Raw genomic sequence first — 20,715 nt, 5'->3', positions numbered from 1 at the left:
GCCACACTTCCTTGTAGTTGCTGATTTTTCTGGGTAATGTAGTTTTTAATTTCCAAAGACAAACGACTTGGTTGACTAAGAAAACTCCAATAATGGCGACTTTTATATTATAGCTATAGAACTGTAACGGGAGTTGTAGTATTTATAGTTGTGATCCAACGGGACGCCTGGGAAGAAAACTTTGTTAAGGTTTTCATCTACAATAAAGAGTTTTCAAAGGGTAAATATAACACCGACAAATCCGAACTTAGATAGCACTTAGTCAGTATTGCTTATATCACTGTTAGTATCACTGTTATTCACAGTATGTCCATTGTACGATTATGAATACATTATTTCTCTAAACACTGGGGAGTTGCATCATTATGGAGATGTTTTTGTAATATTCAGACCTATTTTCCACGATCGCTTTAAGCACTATTTGAACATTTTGTTTTGTTAGTTATCATTACCAAAAGCATGCAATTATAGCACAAAAAGTTTGACAACGCACAACACTACATCTGTAGAAAACATTCTTTACAAACCCAGAAAAGTTGCTTGTCTAACTGTTGGTTAATCGAACTTGAAATCCGAAAGTATAGGTTAACCAAAAGTTTGTTGCGTCACATCCGATTATATGAAGACCCAAAACAGTTTGTTACTGGCGTCCTCCCTTTCTTTGTATGCCGACAGTAGTTGTGTTATGCTGGCAGGTAATTGTGTGAACAGGTTGGATGTTGGCAGTGTGTCAGTGAGCCTTTTTTCTGCCTTAGCAGGAACCAGGATCAGGCCAGGTAGGAGATCTGGATGTGCAGTGAAACTCACTGACATGGACAACATCTGTTGTTGTACCCCCATCAACACAGATATGGTAAGAAGCCAATACTCATGAGAGGCTACAAAGGTTTATTTTTATGTATATATCTCTGTTTTTTGTTTTTACTATTATCATTATCATTATCTGTATTTATTGCTCATCTTAATGTATCTGGCTTGTAATTAATGATCCCAAGAGTCAAGATCATTGAGACTATGTGTAACAAAGCTAATTGTGTGTACTGCAAGAGCATAATTGTTAAGGAGATTAGGGAGGAAAGCTGAATTGAATCACAGCATTAATATTTTATGGGCTAAAGCTGTCCATAGGGGGTTCACAGTGTGTGAGCAACCCACAGATGGAGTGAGGAAGATTTCTCTGGTAAAGAGAAGCAGAGTAGTGTCCTTCCTAAGTAAACCGTGCAGGTATGGATGAATATCTATATGAATTCTACAACAACTGCTGTCATTAACTGAATTCTCTTTGCTGTGTTTATTGCATTAGACTGCAAGTTAATGTTAGAATGAATGTGATCAAATAGGTTCAGAGTCTTTTTAAGCATATCTTAAATAACTATTATTAATATTAATCTTTATAAAAAAATGAAATAAAATAAAATAATAACAATAACTGATAACCAAAATAAATACAGCATAATGGTTCCACTGTGATTTCACTTCCAACCTACAAAGCTTGATGATGCATCAAATCCTTCTATCCTTATAAGGAATCCTAAATGAGGTCAAAAGATATCAAAAGTCCATCTCATATGTGAGCATTATTAGGCTCTGTCCATGTTTTAATGGCCATATAAAGTAAGTCCATAAGCTTTAACCAGAGAGTGTGACTGCTTGCTGATCAAGTGACAATTTGTGCTATTTGAACTCTTTATCCAAGCTGACAAGATAAAATAGACCCAGTGTATTGAAGACTTCCTCCATCACTCAAATCATGTCAAAATAAGGGAGCTTTGTGCCTCCACCAATGTTGAACTTAATTCAGTTGCATTGGAAATTGAGCTACTTTCTTTCAAGTAGGCCTGTAAAAAGATGTAAAATACAGCGTCATCACACTACAGGGTAATGTAGCACACACCCACACCATTCTGCCAGTAGTCTGATTTAATCTATCCATCCATCCTCTCCTCCCTTTTCTCTTTTCTCCATCTTTTTCCATTTCGAATTGCCTATATTGATTTTTTTTGTTTGTTTTTCCAGCTGATTATGTCCCTGTACTCTGATTTGCCAGTGGGCACATTGCTCTCTGCACTTTAATTGGCCATTTAATTAGATCACAGTTTTAGTCCAATTAGACTCAGAGGTGTAGGGAAAAGGGGATGGCGGGGAGAAAAGTCCTCAAGCTGGTCTCTCTGTCTCCCTTCACCCTTCTTGTTCTCTTTCCTCTCTCCACTCTTTTTCTTCATTTCTAGTTTTATGTCTGCCTTGGTGTCTCTCTCCCCTCCCTCCTTAGGGTGGCTCATTAGTGATATAATGTGATGGCACAAAACACACAGCTCCTCAAACTATAAGAGTGTATGGAGCAGTGGCTGAACTACACACAGAAGAAGACAGGGATGCTCTTCTCTCATTGTTAACATAGTTGTGTGCTTGATTTTTTTTTTCATGACGTCATCCTTTCCTCCTCAGACTTAAGCAATAAGGAGGAAAAATGGAGTTGACAGTCTTTCAGGCACAACAGCATTGATCACAAACATATATCACCCTGCATACATCTCAAACTACAAATAGCTAACACATGTGTGACAAAACCCTGTTGACTTAGTGGATTTCTCCAATGTGATACCACAACATCTAATGAGACTAACACACACTTACATGACTGTCAAATGCACATCCCTTCTGAGTAAGTTTTAGCTCCCTATAGGACTGCCCTCATCCCCCTGTTGTTGTCATTATCTTTGCACAGTGACTTTGTGCTTCACAACACTATACTCCAATATATGGGTAAATGAAAACACACAAACACACCCAGATGTATGCAGATATGTACACAGTTTCACTCAGCTTGAAGTGCTCAGAGGACACAAGGAAATCTTTGAGTCGCTTGAGTGGTCGCACACCGCCTCCCTTCCAAAGTCCTATCCTATCCACCCTAAGGATAAGGATAGACAAAAAAATCTTTTAATGCTCACATACACACACTCATGCATACTGCACTTCAAATCTGCATGGCTAATCGCTGCACTCCACACTAACATGTATATGTATGGATGGTGTATGTGAAAGACAGGTAGTAGGCAGGGGTGTTTTAGCCACAGGCATTGCTAACTGGCCCCTGTGGCTGTCAGATTGACAGCTGTGGTCCCGCCTAATTGCATTACTTTCCCAGGTGATTGGCTCACGCCCTGGGGGCTCATTTGTCAGGATGCATTGTGGTAATGATGTAAATTAGCAGATCTATATGTCACTCAGCCCTCTCCCCTCCTGCTGATTGGACCCGCTGTGCCCCAGGGCTCAGCCCCCAGCTGAGGGAGCCAGCTCATTGGTCTTTGGGGAACTGGAGAGTCCCCCAGAAATAGGGCTTTACAGATTGGGCATCCCTAAGGACTGATATTATCCTTTCTCCTACATCTTTACCTGTCAGTCAAAACCCAGGGACAGTTCCCTGCAGCTTATATCGTCTATCTGAGACATAGAGACACTCATGCTTAGACATACTGAGAGCCATGTAGGTGGCACAGGCACCTCTAAAAGCCCCATGTTGGCTAAGATACTAAATACACTCTCATAACTGAATACACTATAAAAAGATATGATTTTGTGTGTGTGTGTGTGTGACAGAGTTTGTCCAGAATTTATGTAAAGGCCACGGACTCAGACCCTGTTCCCCTCTGCTTGCCCAGCATGTCTGAGCTCTGTCTTCTGTCAAAAGTAGACACTTTCACATTGAAAGACAGCTAGAGAAACATTCAGGCAAACACACCATGTACAGACACACATACAAACACACTCTGACCCCCTGGTTTCTTTACGTGTTTGTCTCAATAGCATCTATTGAGGTGTTGGTTACAGCATGCGTGTCTGTATGTGTGTGCCTGCCAGGAAGCAGCAGTGTGCATGAGCGCAGCACTCCTGTAATGTTGCTGAAAGCTTTCAAGGGAGATTCTTTGTTAAAATTGCTGTGGTTATATGAGGCGGAATATGAATAAAGACTAAATAATGTCAGCATCAGCATGAATCAATACTCATACAGTTGCACAATCACTTGGTGTGGACCTCAGCCCATGATCAATGATTTACTCTGAGTTTTTGTCTTCATATTAACAAGTGGGGAGCTCCCTAAGGAACGCATATGAATGGCTAAATGAGACCGCTCCAACCCTCTCAACAGGAACTTGTGTTGTTTTTAAACCTTCCTTTGTTTGATTTCAGACACTGCATCACAAAAGCTTTTTTAGCCAAATTTGGATTCACTGTAGGTGCTGCTGAAACATTCAGGTCCTCATGAAACTACAGCTGCCCGCTCATAGCATTATGAATGTCCCACACACAGATTCAAATATCGACTCTTCTCTCTCATGCCAGGTGTATGGCTAGGTGACAACTTGTTTTCTCCATCTAAGATTATTCATAATCAATCCATTTTATTGTTACCATATCTGTGGGCTTTAAAGTTGACTTGAAAAATGTAAGACCGGATCAAAATAAATCAACAAAAGTAAAGTTCAGAATGAGTTCATGACTGAGAAGAAACATAATGTCAGATTGTCTCCCTTTTCAATGGAATAAGATTTCAAATAAATAAATTTTGAAATACAGCTATGTCACATCTGCTATTTCTGCATCTGTGAACATTATTATTTGCAGCTTGTGTGTGTGAGTGCATGCATATGCATGCCAATATACATTACTGACCCAGTAAACATAGTTAATTAGAGATGCTTAGAGATGTTTGTGGTTAATTTTGGTAAAGTGCCTGTAAAAACTCTGCCTCTCACGGAAAATCACTTCCCATGACATGGCACATGTGCCATGCGTACACATAAACACACAAACATACACAAATGCTCACACACACCTTTAAGGTGCAGCATCTACCATCTCTCCCTCCCACCATCTTTTACACACACATAGATTTTAATTGCAATAAATGTTGAAAATAATCTGCTTTTAAGTCTCTGCCACAACTTGGCAGAGCGTGAGAAAGCAGCAAGCATGATGGGTAATTGCCATGCTGCACGCAGTGTCTGCAGGAGCACTCTTTATAGGTGACTGGGGGGGAAAGGGGGAAAAAGATGGAAGACACCAGAGTATTCCCTCCTTCTTTCAGACGCCTCCCTACACTGACTAAGTATTTAAAGATTTTCAAGACTTTGAATAAAGTAATAAACTTTCATTTACCTTGTCAATTATGTCCATCAACTGTGTCTAATAAAAACTCTTCACATGGGAGTTTTTACGTGCTGAAGCAAATCTGACACTGCTGATGAAAATGTCTTGGAGAAAGCTCGGATTTGTGACAGGAGTTTGTGCCTCCAGCATTTATGTGTTTAGGGGCAATAATTGATTTCTGCATGGTGACCCGCAGGGCTTGTCCCACATCTCCGAACCCAATGCACACATTCACAGACACACACACACTTACACACAAACAAACACAGTGAGGCATGCTGCAGTATTAATGAGACATGAATAAGACATGAAGAGAGACCCCCCTCTTACATGCTCACACAGGGTCTCCCCCTCTCCCCAGCTGCTTCCTGTCTGCAGATTACCCAGCTTTCACTGGGCTGTGGTTAAGTGAGGCCAGGAAGAGATTTAACCCCCTCAGCAGGAGAAGACACACAGCATACACATACAGGCATGCAGCACACACACGCCCTACTGTCAGCATGCAGTATATTAGGTCTGTTACTATGTTATTGTAAAAAGTGTGTTTTATTGTATGATTGACTGCTAGTTGAGCTTCAGGTGTTTATTATCAGCCAGAAGCAGCCTTGTTTTCTCTTCTCAGCCTCTCATCTATTAAATTAGAGTCCCAGAAAAATTTCAAATGAACCACTTCAGTTTGTATTTACTTAAGTGTAAATGTTGGGAAAACTTCTAAAAAGATATGGGAAGGTACCAATTAGAAGACATTTTCCCCTGATTCTGAAGTGTTTTGTTAAACTCATTTACTTGAGATTTTTTTATCATTTTTTTATGCTCTATCATCCTGTACTATGACTAAGCTACTTGTCTCCAATTGGTGGCTATACTTAGAGCAAGCTGAGTGTACAGGAAACTGTCTAAACTCATATTATCCTCTTGATATGTAAGTGTATGTTGCTTTAGGTTGAGCTGTAACCCTCCATTTGTTTTCGCTTTGGTTTTTTTTTTTTTTTGTTTTGTTTTTTTGCAGGCCCTAGTAACTTCTAGCCTGGGACCTGCCTCTCTTGGCTCCCAAGTTCATGCGGCAGCCGTCAACAGAGATAGGAGCGCCCTTGTCAAACTCATCACAGGTCAGCAGAACTCTAAATCATATTACAGTTTCCTTTAATGTTTGGACAACATAATGTATAAGAAGGGCAGAGATAGAGTGAAAGGTTAAGTGCAGATTAATATGTTGTAACACTTAGATATTTAATAAAAATTATGCAAAAAATCTTACTCTAATATGGCTTTACCTGTGAAACTGTATTTCTTCGAATTTCTGGTTGCTCTCAATTAATTAAGTTGGAAAAGTGTAATTCTGATTAAATTGAGATATTTTATTTGTTCAGTTTTTATTTTGTTAATGTGTTGAACTAAAATACTAACACATATTAATCCAAATCATAAGAAGTATCCTCAAAATGTGCTTTATGTGTGTGTATCCAAATGTATATGCAGCGGAGCCCTCTTTAACAGACCATGAGGACCAGTTTGGCCGCACCCCTTTGATGTACTGTGTTCTGGCCGACCGGTTGGACTGTGCTGAGATTCTGCTAAAGGCCGGAGCCTTGGTCAACAAGACGGACCACAGCCAAAGAACTGCTCTGCACATGGCTGCACAGAAGGTATAGATGCGCACAAATACACATAAGTACTCTGGAGCACACTTAAATATTGACTGTTGTGTGTTTGGCCTTTTTTATGGGATAGGAATTAGGAAGTTCATTTACAAGAATGGCTATTAAAAATACAAAGCCTTTATGGGATTTAATTGAGGTTAAATGAGAGAAACCTGTACAGTCCATAAGGTCCAGTGGGAAGCCAGTGCCCCCTTGTGGCTGTAGTCACGGCCTCAGGGTATACAGAAGGTAAAATTAAGTGATTTATAATCATTACAGACTAGCTTTGCAGCTGTGCATTCTGTGGTATAAAATGCTTCTACAAGGTATATGTAGGTAGAAGAGTACAATGTGACACTAATATTATCTTTTTACTTCTCAGTCATTTAATGGTGGCTTCTTTTGTGGGAGTATAGTGATACGAGATAATCATATCATTGTGTAGAGATGAGAGGTAATAGGTTATTGGTATTTATCTCACAGATGTGGAGTGTGTGTGTGTGTGTGTGTGTGTTGGGGGTACTAGTGATGGGAAGCCCTGTCTGTTTGACATCTGATCAATAAGTGGCTGAGACAGCGAGAGAGGCCAGGGATTACTGATCTAATTGGACTGAGAACAGAGAGGACAGGAACACACACACACAGAAACACACATGTTCCCTCTCACAGTCAAGATGCATGCTCACACACAAGATAGATCTGTCAGACTGTGGCTTTGTGGTCCCTGAATTGCAAATATACAAAACACTCACACGTGTGCATGGTCATTCCTTTGTGGACGGCTACTGTTGTGTGAGTTCTTTGGCACAATACACCCAGGGGCCTTCTGGTTAAAGAGGCCAGAAGTGAGGATGATGGTGATGATGATGCAGAGGGGATGACAGGCAGCGACACAGTCGCTGTTTACTGTTTAACAGCTCATCACAAGCACTGAGGAGCGAGGCAGGAGGAAGCAACGAAGATGGATGACCTGTGGATTGAAACAGACGCCTCTAAAAGCCCAGGGAGTCTGTGTGTGTGGGAGTGTATGTGACATTGCTGTTGGTTCATGACTAATGAAGAGAATTATTTGATTTCTGAGATTCTTATCAGCATATTTTGCCTGCTTGTGTGTTGCAGGGGAATGTACGTTTCCTGAAGCTGCTGTTGTCCAGACGTGCCAACTGGCTTCAGAAAGATTTAGAAGGAATGACCCCACTTCACCTGGCCACCCGACATCCCTCTCCCAAAGCCCTCGCCCTGCTGCTCAAACACATCGGACCTGGAGAGGTTGATACACAAGACAAGAACAAGGTACTATAGTAGAGACACGTACACAAAAGTTGTTTATTTTTACAACTGTCCATAATTAGTATTCAGTCAGAAAGCAGCCAGTCTGGGCGTCTAACCAATAACCTGCAAAGAGATAACTGACTGACTCAAGATAGTTTGCTTGAAGCAATAGGAACTTGAAGTCATACACACACAAATTTAGAGAGGCACACGCACACAACAGTAAACGATATAACAATCTGTGGCTTTGTCCTGTGTTCTGCTGATAAGAGCACAAACACAGTATCCTCTGTCTGTTGGAGCTGATGTGTATCTGACATCAGTAGTTAGTTTTGTAATAATCCAATATGCATCATCGTGTCAGATGACAGTGGTTTCAGCAAATCTCAGAATAGCTCAGTAGCCGTCATGGAGTCAGTATCTGGGTTAGAATCTCTGCCCGTCTCTGGATCTTCAATATGAGCTTTGTGTAGCATGTTCCCTCATGTTTCCTGGTCATGTCAAAGTGGAGTAATTTTTTTTTTTTTGGACGTAAGTGGAAACCTCAGCTCTGGTGTTACAACAACCCCCCCTATATTTTCAGCTCCATTAATTTATCTTTCTGCTTTTTCATCTTTCGATCCACAGCAAACGTCTCTTCACTGGTCAGCATTTTATAACCGACCAGAGCACGTCCGCCTTCTGATCAAGCACGATTCCAACATAGGCATCCCAGACAGTGAGGGCAAGATTCCTCTGCACTGGGCTGCACACAGTCAGGAGGCCAGCGCCACACAGACTGTCCGCTGCATACTGGTACACAGCAAAGCACACACACATGTTGACAGCTAAATTTGTCATCATATGCCATCCTCACCCATCAGTCTCTGTGTCTTTTCTGTGGTGGTGTGTATGTGTGTGTAAAGGAAGCAGCACCCACCGAGTCCCTGTTGAACTGGCAGGACTATGAGGGTCGGACACCCTTGCACTTTGCCGTTGCCGATGGTAACGAGGCAGTAGTGGAGGTGCTGACATCCTATGAGGGCTGTAATGTGACCGCTTATGATAACCTCTTCAGAACGCCACTGCACTGGGCAGCTCTGCTGGGTGAGCAAATGCACGTCCTGTATTTGACCTACTGCTGCCTACATGAGAGTCATGCCTCTGAGATTATGACTATGGCAAATTTGTGTTTTTTATATATATATATATACTGGTTAGCTGAGTCTACGCAAAGTTGTTACACATAATTCCACTTTATTTAGCATGCAACTTTCAGCTTTTCCACCAATTTAGAGTCCAGTCAAAAAGATCCCAACAAAAGTCAGATTATTGCTGTGGAAAATTTTGGAGACACATTTGCAGGATTCATGAGGATAAATTCTGCTAAGGTAATGATAGTGTGGTAGTGTGGTCACAGGCAAGTGACGTCACCATCAACCATGTAATATATAATGTGACCCTCTCTAAATGATGAATGCACATGTATAACTGTTCAGTGTTTCGGTAGCTGTCTTCTAACATGCTGTACTCTAACAAGGTGTTTAAGCACAAAAAAAAGATGTCTGAACTGTCTGAATCGACCACTAAATGTTCTGATTCTACTACAAATTCTACTTAAATGTCCTATATTCTTAATATAATATCAGTGTAGCATGGACTTTTTACATTTTCTGTAAATTTCACCTGAAAGTTGAATATCTCAAACTTTTTTTGACTAGTTTTTACATATATGTATGCAAATATTTTAGGATTATGTTGTTTGATCCACCTCTTTCAATTTTTGTCCCTTCTTCTCACCATTCACATCCTCCTACTCATTTTTCAGGCCATGCCAAAATTGTCCACCTGCTGTTGGAGAGAAACACATCAGGTACAATTCCTTCAGACAGCCAAGGAGCAACACCACTGCACTATGGAGCTCAAAGCAACAATGCTGTGAGTTTCACACCCCAGTCAGTGACTCAAAACAGTAATATTTGATGTAAAATAAAGCATAATTGCTAAATGAATACAGTCCTGACCTATATAATCTGAATCCCTCTGATAAATGTCTATTAAAAGAGCAAGATTTTAAAGGCTTGATTTATTCGTATCATCAGGATTGGATCATTTGAATTACTGTTAAATTTGGAAATGTGATTGTTTAGTTCATTCATAATTTCAGTACAATTCTTTTCTCTCCGATTTGAGTTGATTTTACTATTGATCTGCTTATTTTTATTAGGTCTGTTTGATGATATTTTACTTTGTTCATGTCAAAGAAACCAAAGGAAAAAGTGCCTACACTGCCTCTTATCTCATAATGTTCAGTTAATTCAGTTAATAAAATGCAGCTGGCTTTCTCTGTGTGTGAAGGAGACAGTCGGTGTGTTTCTGTCCCATCCATCCGTGAAAGATGAGCCTGATCTGGAGGGTCGAACAGCCTTCATGTGGGCCGCTGGGAAAGGCAGCGACGATGTCATCCGCACCATGCTTGCCCTTACCCCTAACATTGATATCAATATGGCTGACAAGTATGGTGGCACAGGTGAGAACTTGAGAAACAAGATCCTCCAAACTGTGTTGACCCACATCCCTCACCCATGTGTGAACTTCCAGAGCTTGATGACATTATCACTCTGGTCATGACACCCATGCACACATACCTTTATCCTTCCTGTTGGAGTGTGATCTGCTGCTTGTTTTAGGCTAGTGATGATGATGTCACAGGGGATTTCCCCCTTAGGTGCAAGAGAGTCGGTGAGATTGAGGAAAGAGGGAAGTGATACTGTCAGCAAAATTATTGCCAGCTTACTGAACAGCCTCCCAGTACTGCATGCACTGTCCTTCAATATGCACACACTCATACATGCAGACACACAAGACTGCCACACTATGACCCTCAGGGCTGTTTATACACATAATCTCAATGGCAATACCCTCTCTGCTTAACTAGGCGTTCATTGTTTATTCATGAATAACATGCAGCGGTTGAATCATGCTAATGAGACGGTGTGAAGGGTAGTGGAACTGACTGGTGCCCAGATTATTTCCATGCACTTGACTTGAGTTCAATTCATTTCAGTTCAGCTTTATTTGTATAGCGCCAATTCACAACACAGTCATCTCAGGGCACTTTACAGACAAAATCAAGTTCATTGTGATCCAATCAGTGTTCATGCAAACCAATTCATAGAAAAATAGCCTAGCTAAGGAAAACTAGTCTGTTCTGTGTGGGGTCTAGAGTCAGGAGGAGGGGTGTCCAGTGAGGAGGATCAAATGTAGTGCTCATTAAATTTCTCTGTGTGCTTAACCCTCTATTGACCAGGCTTTAGCTACAGCCCATAGCAGAGCTGCATTCATGGGGATGAAGGGATAAAGAAAGAGTTGACAAGGGACAAGCAAATGTCCAGAGGTTGTTTATTATCCAGTTAGGTTCAGCATCTTGTATTCTTATCTGGTGTGTATTGGTGTGTGTAAACAGCGCTCCATGCAGCATCCTTGTCAGGCCATGTGAGCACAGTGAAGCTGCTGCTGGAGAAGGGAGCAATGGTTGACTCTTTGGATGTCATGAAACACACACCACTGTTTCGCGCCTGTGAGATGGGATACAGGGATGTCATACTTACACTCATCAAAGGTGAGTGGGATTTAACATAAATCACATGTGCAAGCAATACTTTTGTGTATTTCTTTTTTAAATATGGTTTTGTTGTGTGTGTCAACTGAACTATTTCAATAAAGGTACTGCCCGTGTGGACCTGGTAGATGTGGATGGTCATACTGCTCTGCACTGGGCAGCTCTAGGAGGGAATGCTGAGGTCTGCCAGATATTGATGGAGAATGGAATCAGTCCCAATGTACAGGTACGCATTATATCATCTACTGGAAGTAGAACACTATAGGAACATCATATTAAGCTTTCTTTCATTGTCTTCACTGATGTCGCTTCACCCGTCGAGCCATAATATTTTTTAATGTGAAAAGCAACGGTTAAGTGTTTGTTAGAGTTTAGTGTGTCAGTGCAAGTATAAGTGATTGTTTAAAGATCCCATATTATACATTTTTTCAACAATTTCATAATGGGTGTCAGAGGTCCAATAACGTTGTTTTCAAAGTGCATTACCCTAAATTCAGCCTTGGTCCTTCATTTCAGCCATTCCAAAATTAGCTCTAGTAAGCTCTACTGAGAACAAGCTGTTTCTGTGTCTGAACCTTATAATGTTCATGAGTGGTGCCTGTCCACGCCCACTCCACACCGCTCTCTGGGAGATGATCCAGCGTTCGCTGGCACCCGCTCAGTTATTTTAGATGGTAGGCTTAGCTCGCCAGGGGGGCAGGTCAATGGCAGTATCCATTACCGGGGGCAGTGGTTATTTCCCTTTGTGAGGTCACAAAGGGAAATATCTCAGACTCACCCGTTTGAGCACAGATTCGCTAAAAAGTGGAGCAAGCAAGTGAGCGAGGAGACAGAATTCTCTTATACAGGCCTCATATACAGGCTATGACAACACATATGACTGTTAGAAAATCTTTAGAAAGTGAATTTAGCATAATATGGGACCTTTAAAAGTATTTTAGCGATTGATTTTGTTAAAGTGACTGAACTGATTTTTCTACTAGTTCTTCACCACTGGTATTTTAAGAATGCCAAATACAAATGTGATAGTTACAACATAGAAGGCTTATTAGACTAGTGAGAATTGTGCATCCATACATATTAATTGAAAGTAAATAACCTTAATATGTGTGGCCAGAATGAATTAAAGCACAGATGACATTAAGGATGAGCTGAAATATGAAATCAATACTAGCCTTTTTTCTATTTTATTTTATTTGATCTTTTTTTATTTTGCATGGGATTATAGGATCATGCTGGACGGACTCCACTGCAGTGTGCTGCATATGGTGGCTACATCACCTGCATGGCAGTCCTCATGGAGAACAATGCTGATCCAAATATACAGGACAAGGAGGTTGAAATTAGCTTGTTTGCTTGAATGAACTGACACTTCTTCCCATGTCACATACAATGATGTAAATGACATTCAAACATACAATCTTTCTTTATGGGAGCACAGGGGCGGACTGCTCTCCACTGGTCATGTAACAATGGCTACTTGGATGCTGTAAAACTGCTGCTGGGCTACAGTGCATTTCCCAATCAAATGGAGCACACCGAGGAGAGGTGAGGATGGAAATTGCCATGACAGCATCAGAGATAAGGATAGTAAAATAACTATAAAAAGGAATTATGTTGTGCAGATACACCCCCCTGGACTATGCCTTGCTGGGAGGGCACAGTGAGGTGACTCAGTTCATGCTGGAGCATGGGGCACTATCTATAGCTGCCATCCAGGACATCGCTGCCGCTTCCATCCAGGCTGTCTACAAGGGCTACACCGTTCGGAAGGCCTTCAGGGAGAGAAAGCAGCTTCTCATGCGACATGAGCAACTGCGCAAGGATGCAGCCAAGTAAGCACCATTTTATTTTTAAGTCTTCGCCTCTTCTTCCATCTCCATCCTAATACCAAATCCCGGCTTTAACTACTTGGTTTTTCAAAGCAGTACTCCCTGATCAAGTTATAACCCATCATAAAATCATGACAATATCACTTTACGTCTTCACTGAAAATACTCTCTCATTTCTTATTTCTCAAGAGATGTTGATTATTTTGTATCCTGTTTTGTTGGGAGACTTTGAGCTGAAAACTAGAAGGTCTGAACAGCATCTGCAGTCAGTCCTCCTGTAAACACGAGGGAAGAAAGTTTATTGTCACACTGTGTCTTTTGTCATTTTGACTTATTGGCTTAGTTTTTCTCTCATTGTTGGTCTTGTCTTCATGATCCATCTCTGCCATCCTTATACCCATGTAGAAATAGTCACACTCTTTCAGTATCTGTCTTTCTCTCTGTCATCTGTACACACATGCGTCTTCTCTCTGTCGCACTCCTCTGACTTGTTTTACATTTGTCATTTGCTCACTAGTTTCACCTTTATTTTCTTTGAAAAAGTCTTTTGAGAAGTACTTTTTTTTCTGAGGGAACACTGTAACGTCACGTTTTGTTGGTGTTCTGAACAAATTGTTTTGTGAAAATATTTTTATGTGGTGTTTTTCTTTTTGCAGTTTACAAAATACTCCTTTACATATCTCCTTTATTGCTTGTCAGATTATCATGACTGTAACATTTTCAGTTGAAAGTTCATTGCTTCATTCTACTACATGCTGGATTGGGACACAGCAGTGGTTAAGTCGCAGGAACTCAGTGCACATCTTAAAAAGAGACCCTAAAAACATGACTTGAAACATTTGGAGGGAGGGGGAAACATTTATCTAAGCTGTTTCCAGGCATGGAAGGCAAGGCAACTTTATTTGTACAGAACACGTACAAGACAATTCAAAGAGCTTTGGTTGTGGAAACAATAAAGCAGGAAACCAGTAAACTTTTGGAATGAGATTCCAAAGCCTTGGTTTCAGCTCTATGTAAAACGTTCCTAAAAGCCAAGTCTACCCCACAGTAGTCACTGTCTATACTTGCTCTACCAATGAGCATCCTCTGAAGTTGAGGCAGTTCTGGTCATGTTGCCTTTTGGATGCCCCCTTGAGACGGTTTTCAGACACCAGGAAGAGGTTTGTGGGCAGAGCAAGGACTCACTGGAGAGATTATATCCGATCAGCCGGCTTGGGAGTATTTCCACTTCCACCAGAAGAGCTGTAGTGGTAACTGTGAAGCGGGAGGTCTCAGATTCTCTGATCAGAACCCTGCTCTTGCAACCAGGTCCTGGATATGCAGCAAAAATAGATTGATGGATGGATCTAACATTCTGTCAGTGAAAATGATCAAATATCCAACTAGGTTCCTTTCCAAAGTTTGTGGACAGATAGGTGAAGTTTAAGGTGAAACATGCAAAGGGACATTGAACCAATATTTTGATAAATATGTATGAGCCTGTAATGTCATGTAAAGATTTACTTTGTACTATTATCCTGCCAGAGAAAAAGAGACTTTCAAAGAAATCAGTGCAGGTCCAGTATTTCCATGACACCCATGTTCATAATGATGTCCAACCAGGACTCTATAACCAAGTTGTCACCCAGTCTATAAAACTTTATTGTTTCAAAGCTGAATCAGAAAGTTTTTAAATAGCTTGAAATATGAAAGAATATCAGTGAACACATCAAAATGTACACAGACTTTATTTCTGTGTCACCATAATTCACAATGACAGCTATTTTTAACAATGTCCACACATTTAAACTCTTTCAGTTAGTTTTTTCTGCTGTGACCTTATCTATTTCTGTGGCATATTTCTTATAAAAAAAGAACAAAAACAAAACATTCTTCTGCTACCACAGTCTAACTTTTTTCTGTATTTAGGAAGCGAGAAGAAGAGCAGCGGAGAAGAGAAGCTTCAGCGGCCACTACAGAGAAGCAAAGAGTTTCACTGGTGAGAGCAGAGCAGGAAAGGCCCTCCTTAGTGAACATTATGGAGGACTTGACCATGAATGACTCAACGGTGGAAACAAAGAAATCATCTAAAGCCGAACGTACAAGGCGGAAAGAGGAGAGAGACAGAGGTATAGAAGTTGTTTAAAGTTGTATCTGAAGTGAAATTTTTAATAGCAGTCCATCTTTGCTAACATGAATGGCTACACCTTTAAGTGTCTTAATTTGCATGAGATGCAATATATATGTGATCCAAATGAAACTTGTAAATATTAAAAGGACCTTTATCTCAAGCCCAAAAGAGCAGGTTATCCAGAAGAAGTAATGCAACGAAGATTCCTGAAGCTTTGAGCCACAGCTGTCCTGTGAGCAATAATACCTCGCCTGATACTACACAGACCACCAGGCTCAAAGAACTTCTTTCTCCTGGCAGCTGCAAAGAGTCGTCCAGCCTTACACCCAAACCTCCCACTCCACCCAAAGTCAGGGAACGGTCCTCCTTAAACAGGTCCACTCCTTCCACACCTGTTTCCACAACAGACCAAATCCAGGCCAGATCCAAAGAATGTATCTCCTTGAAAAAGAGACACACTTACATGAGTATACAAACTGCTTCCAGCCAAAACAATGACCAGGACTCTCCACAAAAGCACAAAAACCACAGGAAGCAGACTTCAGAGAAGTCCACTGTCAAAGACCAAACACGTGCTGCCTCATTAAGAAGCAATTCATCTTTACATCAAAAAAGGCCCTCAAGAAAAACCCAGTCTGGCACACATGCAGCAATGTTAACACATACACAGTGGGACCACGACAAAGAGCAGCACAGGAGGAAAAATGAGGCTGCAGTCATCATTCAGCGAGCCTGGCAGAGGTGAGTCTGTATTAGTGTTCTTGAAATTGCGCTTTTGTACCTGGAAGGCAGTTCAGTAGGTGAAGTGTTTTTGACTGTGGCAGCCCCATGTGGTACCCACATGTGTCCTACTGTATCCCCCCCTGTATTCATTCTGGATGCCATCAACACTGGAGCATTGGTGGGGGGACCGTGGGAGAGAGGTGAGACAGGGAGGCCGGGGACAGAAAGGCTATAATCTAGAACTTTCATACTAGTTTAACAAGAGGCTAAAAGTTCAGCTGAGCTGCATTAATAGCTACCAGCAGCTTCTCTTTGCTTTTTGCTCCCTCATGCACTTACTGTGTTTCTCTTAGAGGCTGCCAGTCCACCACAGGAGACCCTCTGTCTCTGTGCAGCTTTACAATTATATCGTGTGGATGCTGCTTATTAAGTGCCTTGAATAAACCGTTTACTTTGTTTACGCTTAGTGAATGCTAGTGTGAGGACTTGCCAGCTTTTAGGCCTTTGAACACTGTCTGAGACTTTTTTTATTGAGCAGAGTTAATGCGTTATGTGTGGATGTGTGTCTGCAGGTTCTGTGCATGCAGAGGCAGAGAGACGAAGGCCTGTGAGGAAGCAGAGCCAAGTGAATCAAACTACGCCCGTAACAGGAGGAAAATGGAAAACAGAGCTCAACTTCCCAAACCAGCACAAAGTAAAACCTCCGTGCTACAGAGCATCTATGGTAGGAGAACTGCTTAGCTACCATTATTTGTTATTTGTGTTTGTTTTGCAAGTGTTTCATTGATAAATGTTGTGGAAAAAAGTACATTCAGAGGCACAGTGTAGACTTTCAGCACATATAAATTTAATCAAAACAAAATAAATAATTATTAGTCACATAGATGTACAAAAGTATTAAAATGTTTTGGATTTCTTTGCCTGATTGTGAATTTAAAATGACTAAATCAAGCTAATCTGAAGTCACTCATTGAGCTGGAAAGATAACTGTAAATAACTAACAAAGAATTGAAATGATTACCAGCTTACACAGAACTGGACCCCAAAGAACAGACAGTTTGATGCACTTCAGATAACTCTTGTTGACAGTTTTAAGTCCAGGTCAGGCATTAGAAATTAAGGACTAAAACCACCACAGCCCAAACTGTCCATTGATATGGACCAATCCAGGTCTTGCTTTGTTTTGCATACCCACTAAGATTATGCACAAATGATTGGTTGCAAGTAACACCTGAGCTAACCAATGCAACAACGGTCATTTACACAAATCCATCATATAAATTATGACAAAGTGCATCACAACTTGCAGGGATACATGGAAACCTGCTGGACTGTGGCCCTCATTAGACTGAATTGAATAGCCCTGGTATAGGGACTCAGACCAGTTAGGGTTAGCCCGTTGACCCCTGTCCACTGCTGAAAACGTGCCAACAGATGGACATGTGAACCTGTGGCATGATCTAATCATATAATTTTCTTTTACATCATGTAGCTGTCTCAGCCTATGTGTGTTGTTTACGGGGAAGACACAGCAGCAAGACCCCCTATGAGAGGAGGGCAGGCCAGCAGTGGCAGTTTGATGCTTTGTGCGAAATCTTGGGTCCTGCAACTCATGCAGATATTATTTTGAAACTTACCACCATACTATACACCTCTTGATGAAAACAGTATTCCCTGATGGTAGGGGGGTCTTTCAGCATGATAATACATCTTGTAATAAAGTCAAATGTGCTGGACAAACAGCAATTCATGGAGGCCCACCTCAAAAACTGATCAACTGACAGAACTAAAAGAATCTAGTGTGGTGATCTGGTGACCTCTGAAGGTATGTGGTACCAGGGGTCTGATAAGAGTCCAAGCTCCAACAGGTTAGGGCTTTTTCGGCAGAGGTAAGGGGATCCTACTCAATATTAGGCAATCATTCTTAATGTTGTAGTTAATCAGTGTGTATACTGAAAATTATAGAGTTTTTGTTGTAGTTTTTATCATTTAGTTAAATATTTGTAGTCTAAATTATTGTTATTGCTTGCAGCAGTGCCACTGGTGCAAACATTTCTGCTTCTAGAAAAATGCTAATTCTACTTAATAATACATCTGATGCATTTGAAAAATAATGTTCCTATGAAGAAAACATTTGCATTTTTGAAGAAAACAAAATAAACAACTGAAGCTGCTGGATTCATCCTGACCATTATGCTTTGGATTGTGTGAGGTGAAAGAAACTAAGCTGTTTAATAAAGTCAAAGGAACGAAGGCAACAATATGCCAGCTAACTTGCTATTGTGCTACATTACATGTTGAAATCAACCTTAACTCTGGCTAAGATTTTTATGTTCATATATGCATGGAACCCACCTCTGGATGGATATAAAGTGACAATTTCTAAGCGATCCGAATCTTTGCAAACGCTTGGGTGATGTTTTAAATCCCCTCTGCAGACAGTATCATCCTGGTTTCCTGTGTGAAACTGCTGTCATGGTTTCGCTCCACAGACAGTCCTGACCTTCACAACACATCACCAGGTGATGATGGGAGGACAGGCAGAAACTTCGATGTGCCAAAATACATAGGTGCACGTGCCTTCCTCCACTTGCAGACAAACTGAAAGAGTCCTCACTCTAACCCCACCTTCTGACGCAGTTTTCCCCTCCCCCTTCTCACCTCGTCCCCCTCTTTCTCTCCTTCCCTCTATCTGACAGTCCTGGCACTGTGAAAAGTTCAAAGCTGTCAGGGGGAATGTCAGACGACTTCGTAGGGCGATCTGCTGAACACACAAACCGCTCCATTCAATGCCTCACATACATTCATGAGACTTATTTTTCTCACTCCATCTTCTACTATTTCCATGAATTAGAGAGACATCTGACACACTAGCTAAATGATCATGAACCTTCCTCTCTTTTATATATATAGATATATCTATATATCTATATATATAGATATATATATGTTACCACACTTAGAAAAAGCATTTTTTGGTTTCAGTTCAAATATTACACAAAATTACATGGTGAGCTTTTAAAACATAACTAAAGAAGATTAAACAACTTATGAGTACAGACCTAAAATAAATTACTTCAACCATGAACTTTGCTGTATTGTTTCCCAGTAAGAATAAATTTTACACCCCAGACTCTTGAGTACTAAATCTGTTGAACTTCCTTTTCTGAAATAACCTGAGTGTCTTTAATCCATGAGAAATTGTTCCCAAGTTATTTAGATGTGTATTTTTTACATTTAAAGATAGAAAAAAAATGATTAAAAACTAACTTTAGGCCCCAGCGAGGATTGAACTCGCGACCCCTGGTTTACAAGACCAGTGCTCTAACCACTGAGCTATAGGGCCTTTCACAAAATGTTCATGTACACATCAGCAATTAAAACATAACACAGTTCATAGGTGTGGAGCCACTCTTGATAAACCTGTTCTACAGGCACATCCTTGCACTGTGACAGGCAACTGAATTCAACAACTGTTTACATTGTGTGACAGGAAATTTCACTTTAGGTTTCATCCATTACTGTACCCCCCCTCAGGAAACTCTATGACCAGAAGAGGGCGTTCATTTCGGGACTCTCAGTCTCAGTTGCTCTTGGACATCCCTCTACACACCCAGAGCCAGTGTAAGTGTGTGTATACACTTAACGCTTATTTACCGAAATGCACTTTCCTACAGGTAACTTTATGTCCTTTTTTTTCCCCAGTGAGTGGTTTGGATTGCGTGCACCTGACCGACAGTGTGAATCAAGCCAAGCATTACTCGTACCACCTGAGACCACACAGTGCAGGACAGGGGACAAGAGGCCGGGGGAAACATTGAAAACACACACACATACACACTCCTTGTGTTTTTTGATGTTTTTTCAGCTGTTTGGCAGAGTTACCCCTATAGAATTACTCTACACAATGTTTGTTCAATGTGCCAAAGGTTCTAAAATTAAGCCATATGACATCAGAGCATGACCTCACAGGGTGGGGTTAAGTCTACAAAAATGACTAGTGTAAAAGATAACCTTTCATCCATTGTGGTAGGAATGCATACACACTCCATCTCCCTCAGTCTCCATTGCTCTTGCACACACACTGAGATAACCTTTTCTCCCGTTATGGAAAATGAAGCAGTCCATCAACAGCCGGTCATACAGATAGCCCACCTGCAGCTGCTGACACACACACACACACACACACACACACCTTCTCTCACTCTGCACATTAGTTTGGTTAAGTGTTTTACCCCTCAGAAGAAACTTATTTCTTTTTTTAAAATAATGTTTGCAAAAAAATAATCAATATTGTGCAATTTCATAAATGTAACATGTTTGTTGCTTCAAAGTATTGTGAGGAACAATAAAGTAAAAAAAATTATAAAATAATTAAATACGAAA

The 20,715-nt window shown here is 40.8% G+C and overlaps 1 protein-coding gene and 1 non-coding gene across 5 annotated transcripts; one reads left to right on the top strand and one right to left on the bottom strand.

Moving 5' to 3' along the window:
• Positions 1-162: 162 nt before the first annotated feature.
• On the top strand, positions 163-20,686 carry invs (inversin). Of its 4 annotated transcripts, XM_041988974.1 has the most exons (19): positions 163-220; positions 759-853; positions 6,161-6,260; positions 6,631-6,797; positions 7,911-8,084; positions 8,691-8,858; positions 8,969-9,149; positions 9,871-9,980; positions 10,401-10,572; positions 11,509-11,664; positions 11,769-11,890; positions 12,893-13,000; positions 13,106-13,212; positions 13,290-13,499; positions 15,405-15,604; positions 15,768-16,347; positions 16,902-17,053; positions 19,867-19,953; positions 20,035-20,686. In XM_041988974.1, the coding sequence occupies exons 2-19, from the start codon at positions 812-814 to the stop codon at positions 20,148-20,150; spliced, it is 2,952 nt and encodes a 983-aa protein (XP_041844908.1). In that variant the 5' UTR covers positions 163-220; positions 759-811; the 3' UTR covers positions 20,151-20,686. The 4 variants fall into 4 exon arrangements, with proteins under 4 accessions (XP_041844908.1, XP_041844906.1, XP_041844907.1 ...); XM_041988972.1 differs by having other exon boundaries at positions 19,867-20,686; XM_041988973.1 differs by having other exon boundaries at positions 171-220; positions 756-853; positions 19,867-20,686.
• On the bottom strand, positions 19,603-19,675 carry trnat-ugu. Its single transcript has one exon. It is a non-coding gene; the product is annotated as a tRNA-Thr (tRNA).
• Positions 20,687-20,715: the final 29 nt, after the last annotated feature.

Source organism: Melanotaenia boesemani, chromosome 6 (genome assembly GCF_017639745.1).
Source record: "Melanotaenia boesemani isolate fMelBoe1 chromosome 6, fMelBoe1.pri, whole genome shotgun sequence".
Classification (NCBI taxonomy): Eukaryota; Metazoa; Chordata; class Actinopteri; order Atheriniformes; family Melanotaeniidae; genus Melanotaenia; species Melanotaenia boesemani.
This window is presented reverse-complemented; position numbering and strand designations above follow the sequence as displayed.

Excerpts from the sequence above, each read along its gene's own strand:
- invs (XM_041988972.1), top strand. The coding sequence starts at position 812 with ATGGACAACATCTGTTGTTGTACCCCCATCAACACAGATATG. Across the intron at positions 11,665-11,768 it reads CATACTTACACTCATCAAAG|GTACTGCCCGTGTGGACCTG; the intron begins GTGAGTGGGATT and ends ATTTCAATAAAG. Across the intron at positions 13,500-15,404 it reads CTGCGCAAGGATGCAGCCAA|GAAGCGAGAAGAAGAGCAGC; the intron begins GTAAGCACCATT and ends TTCTGTATTTAG.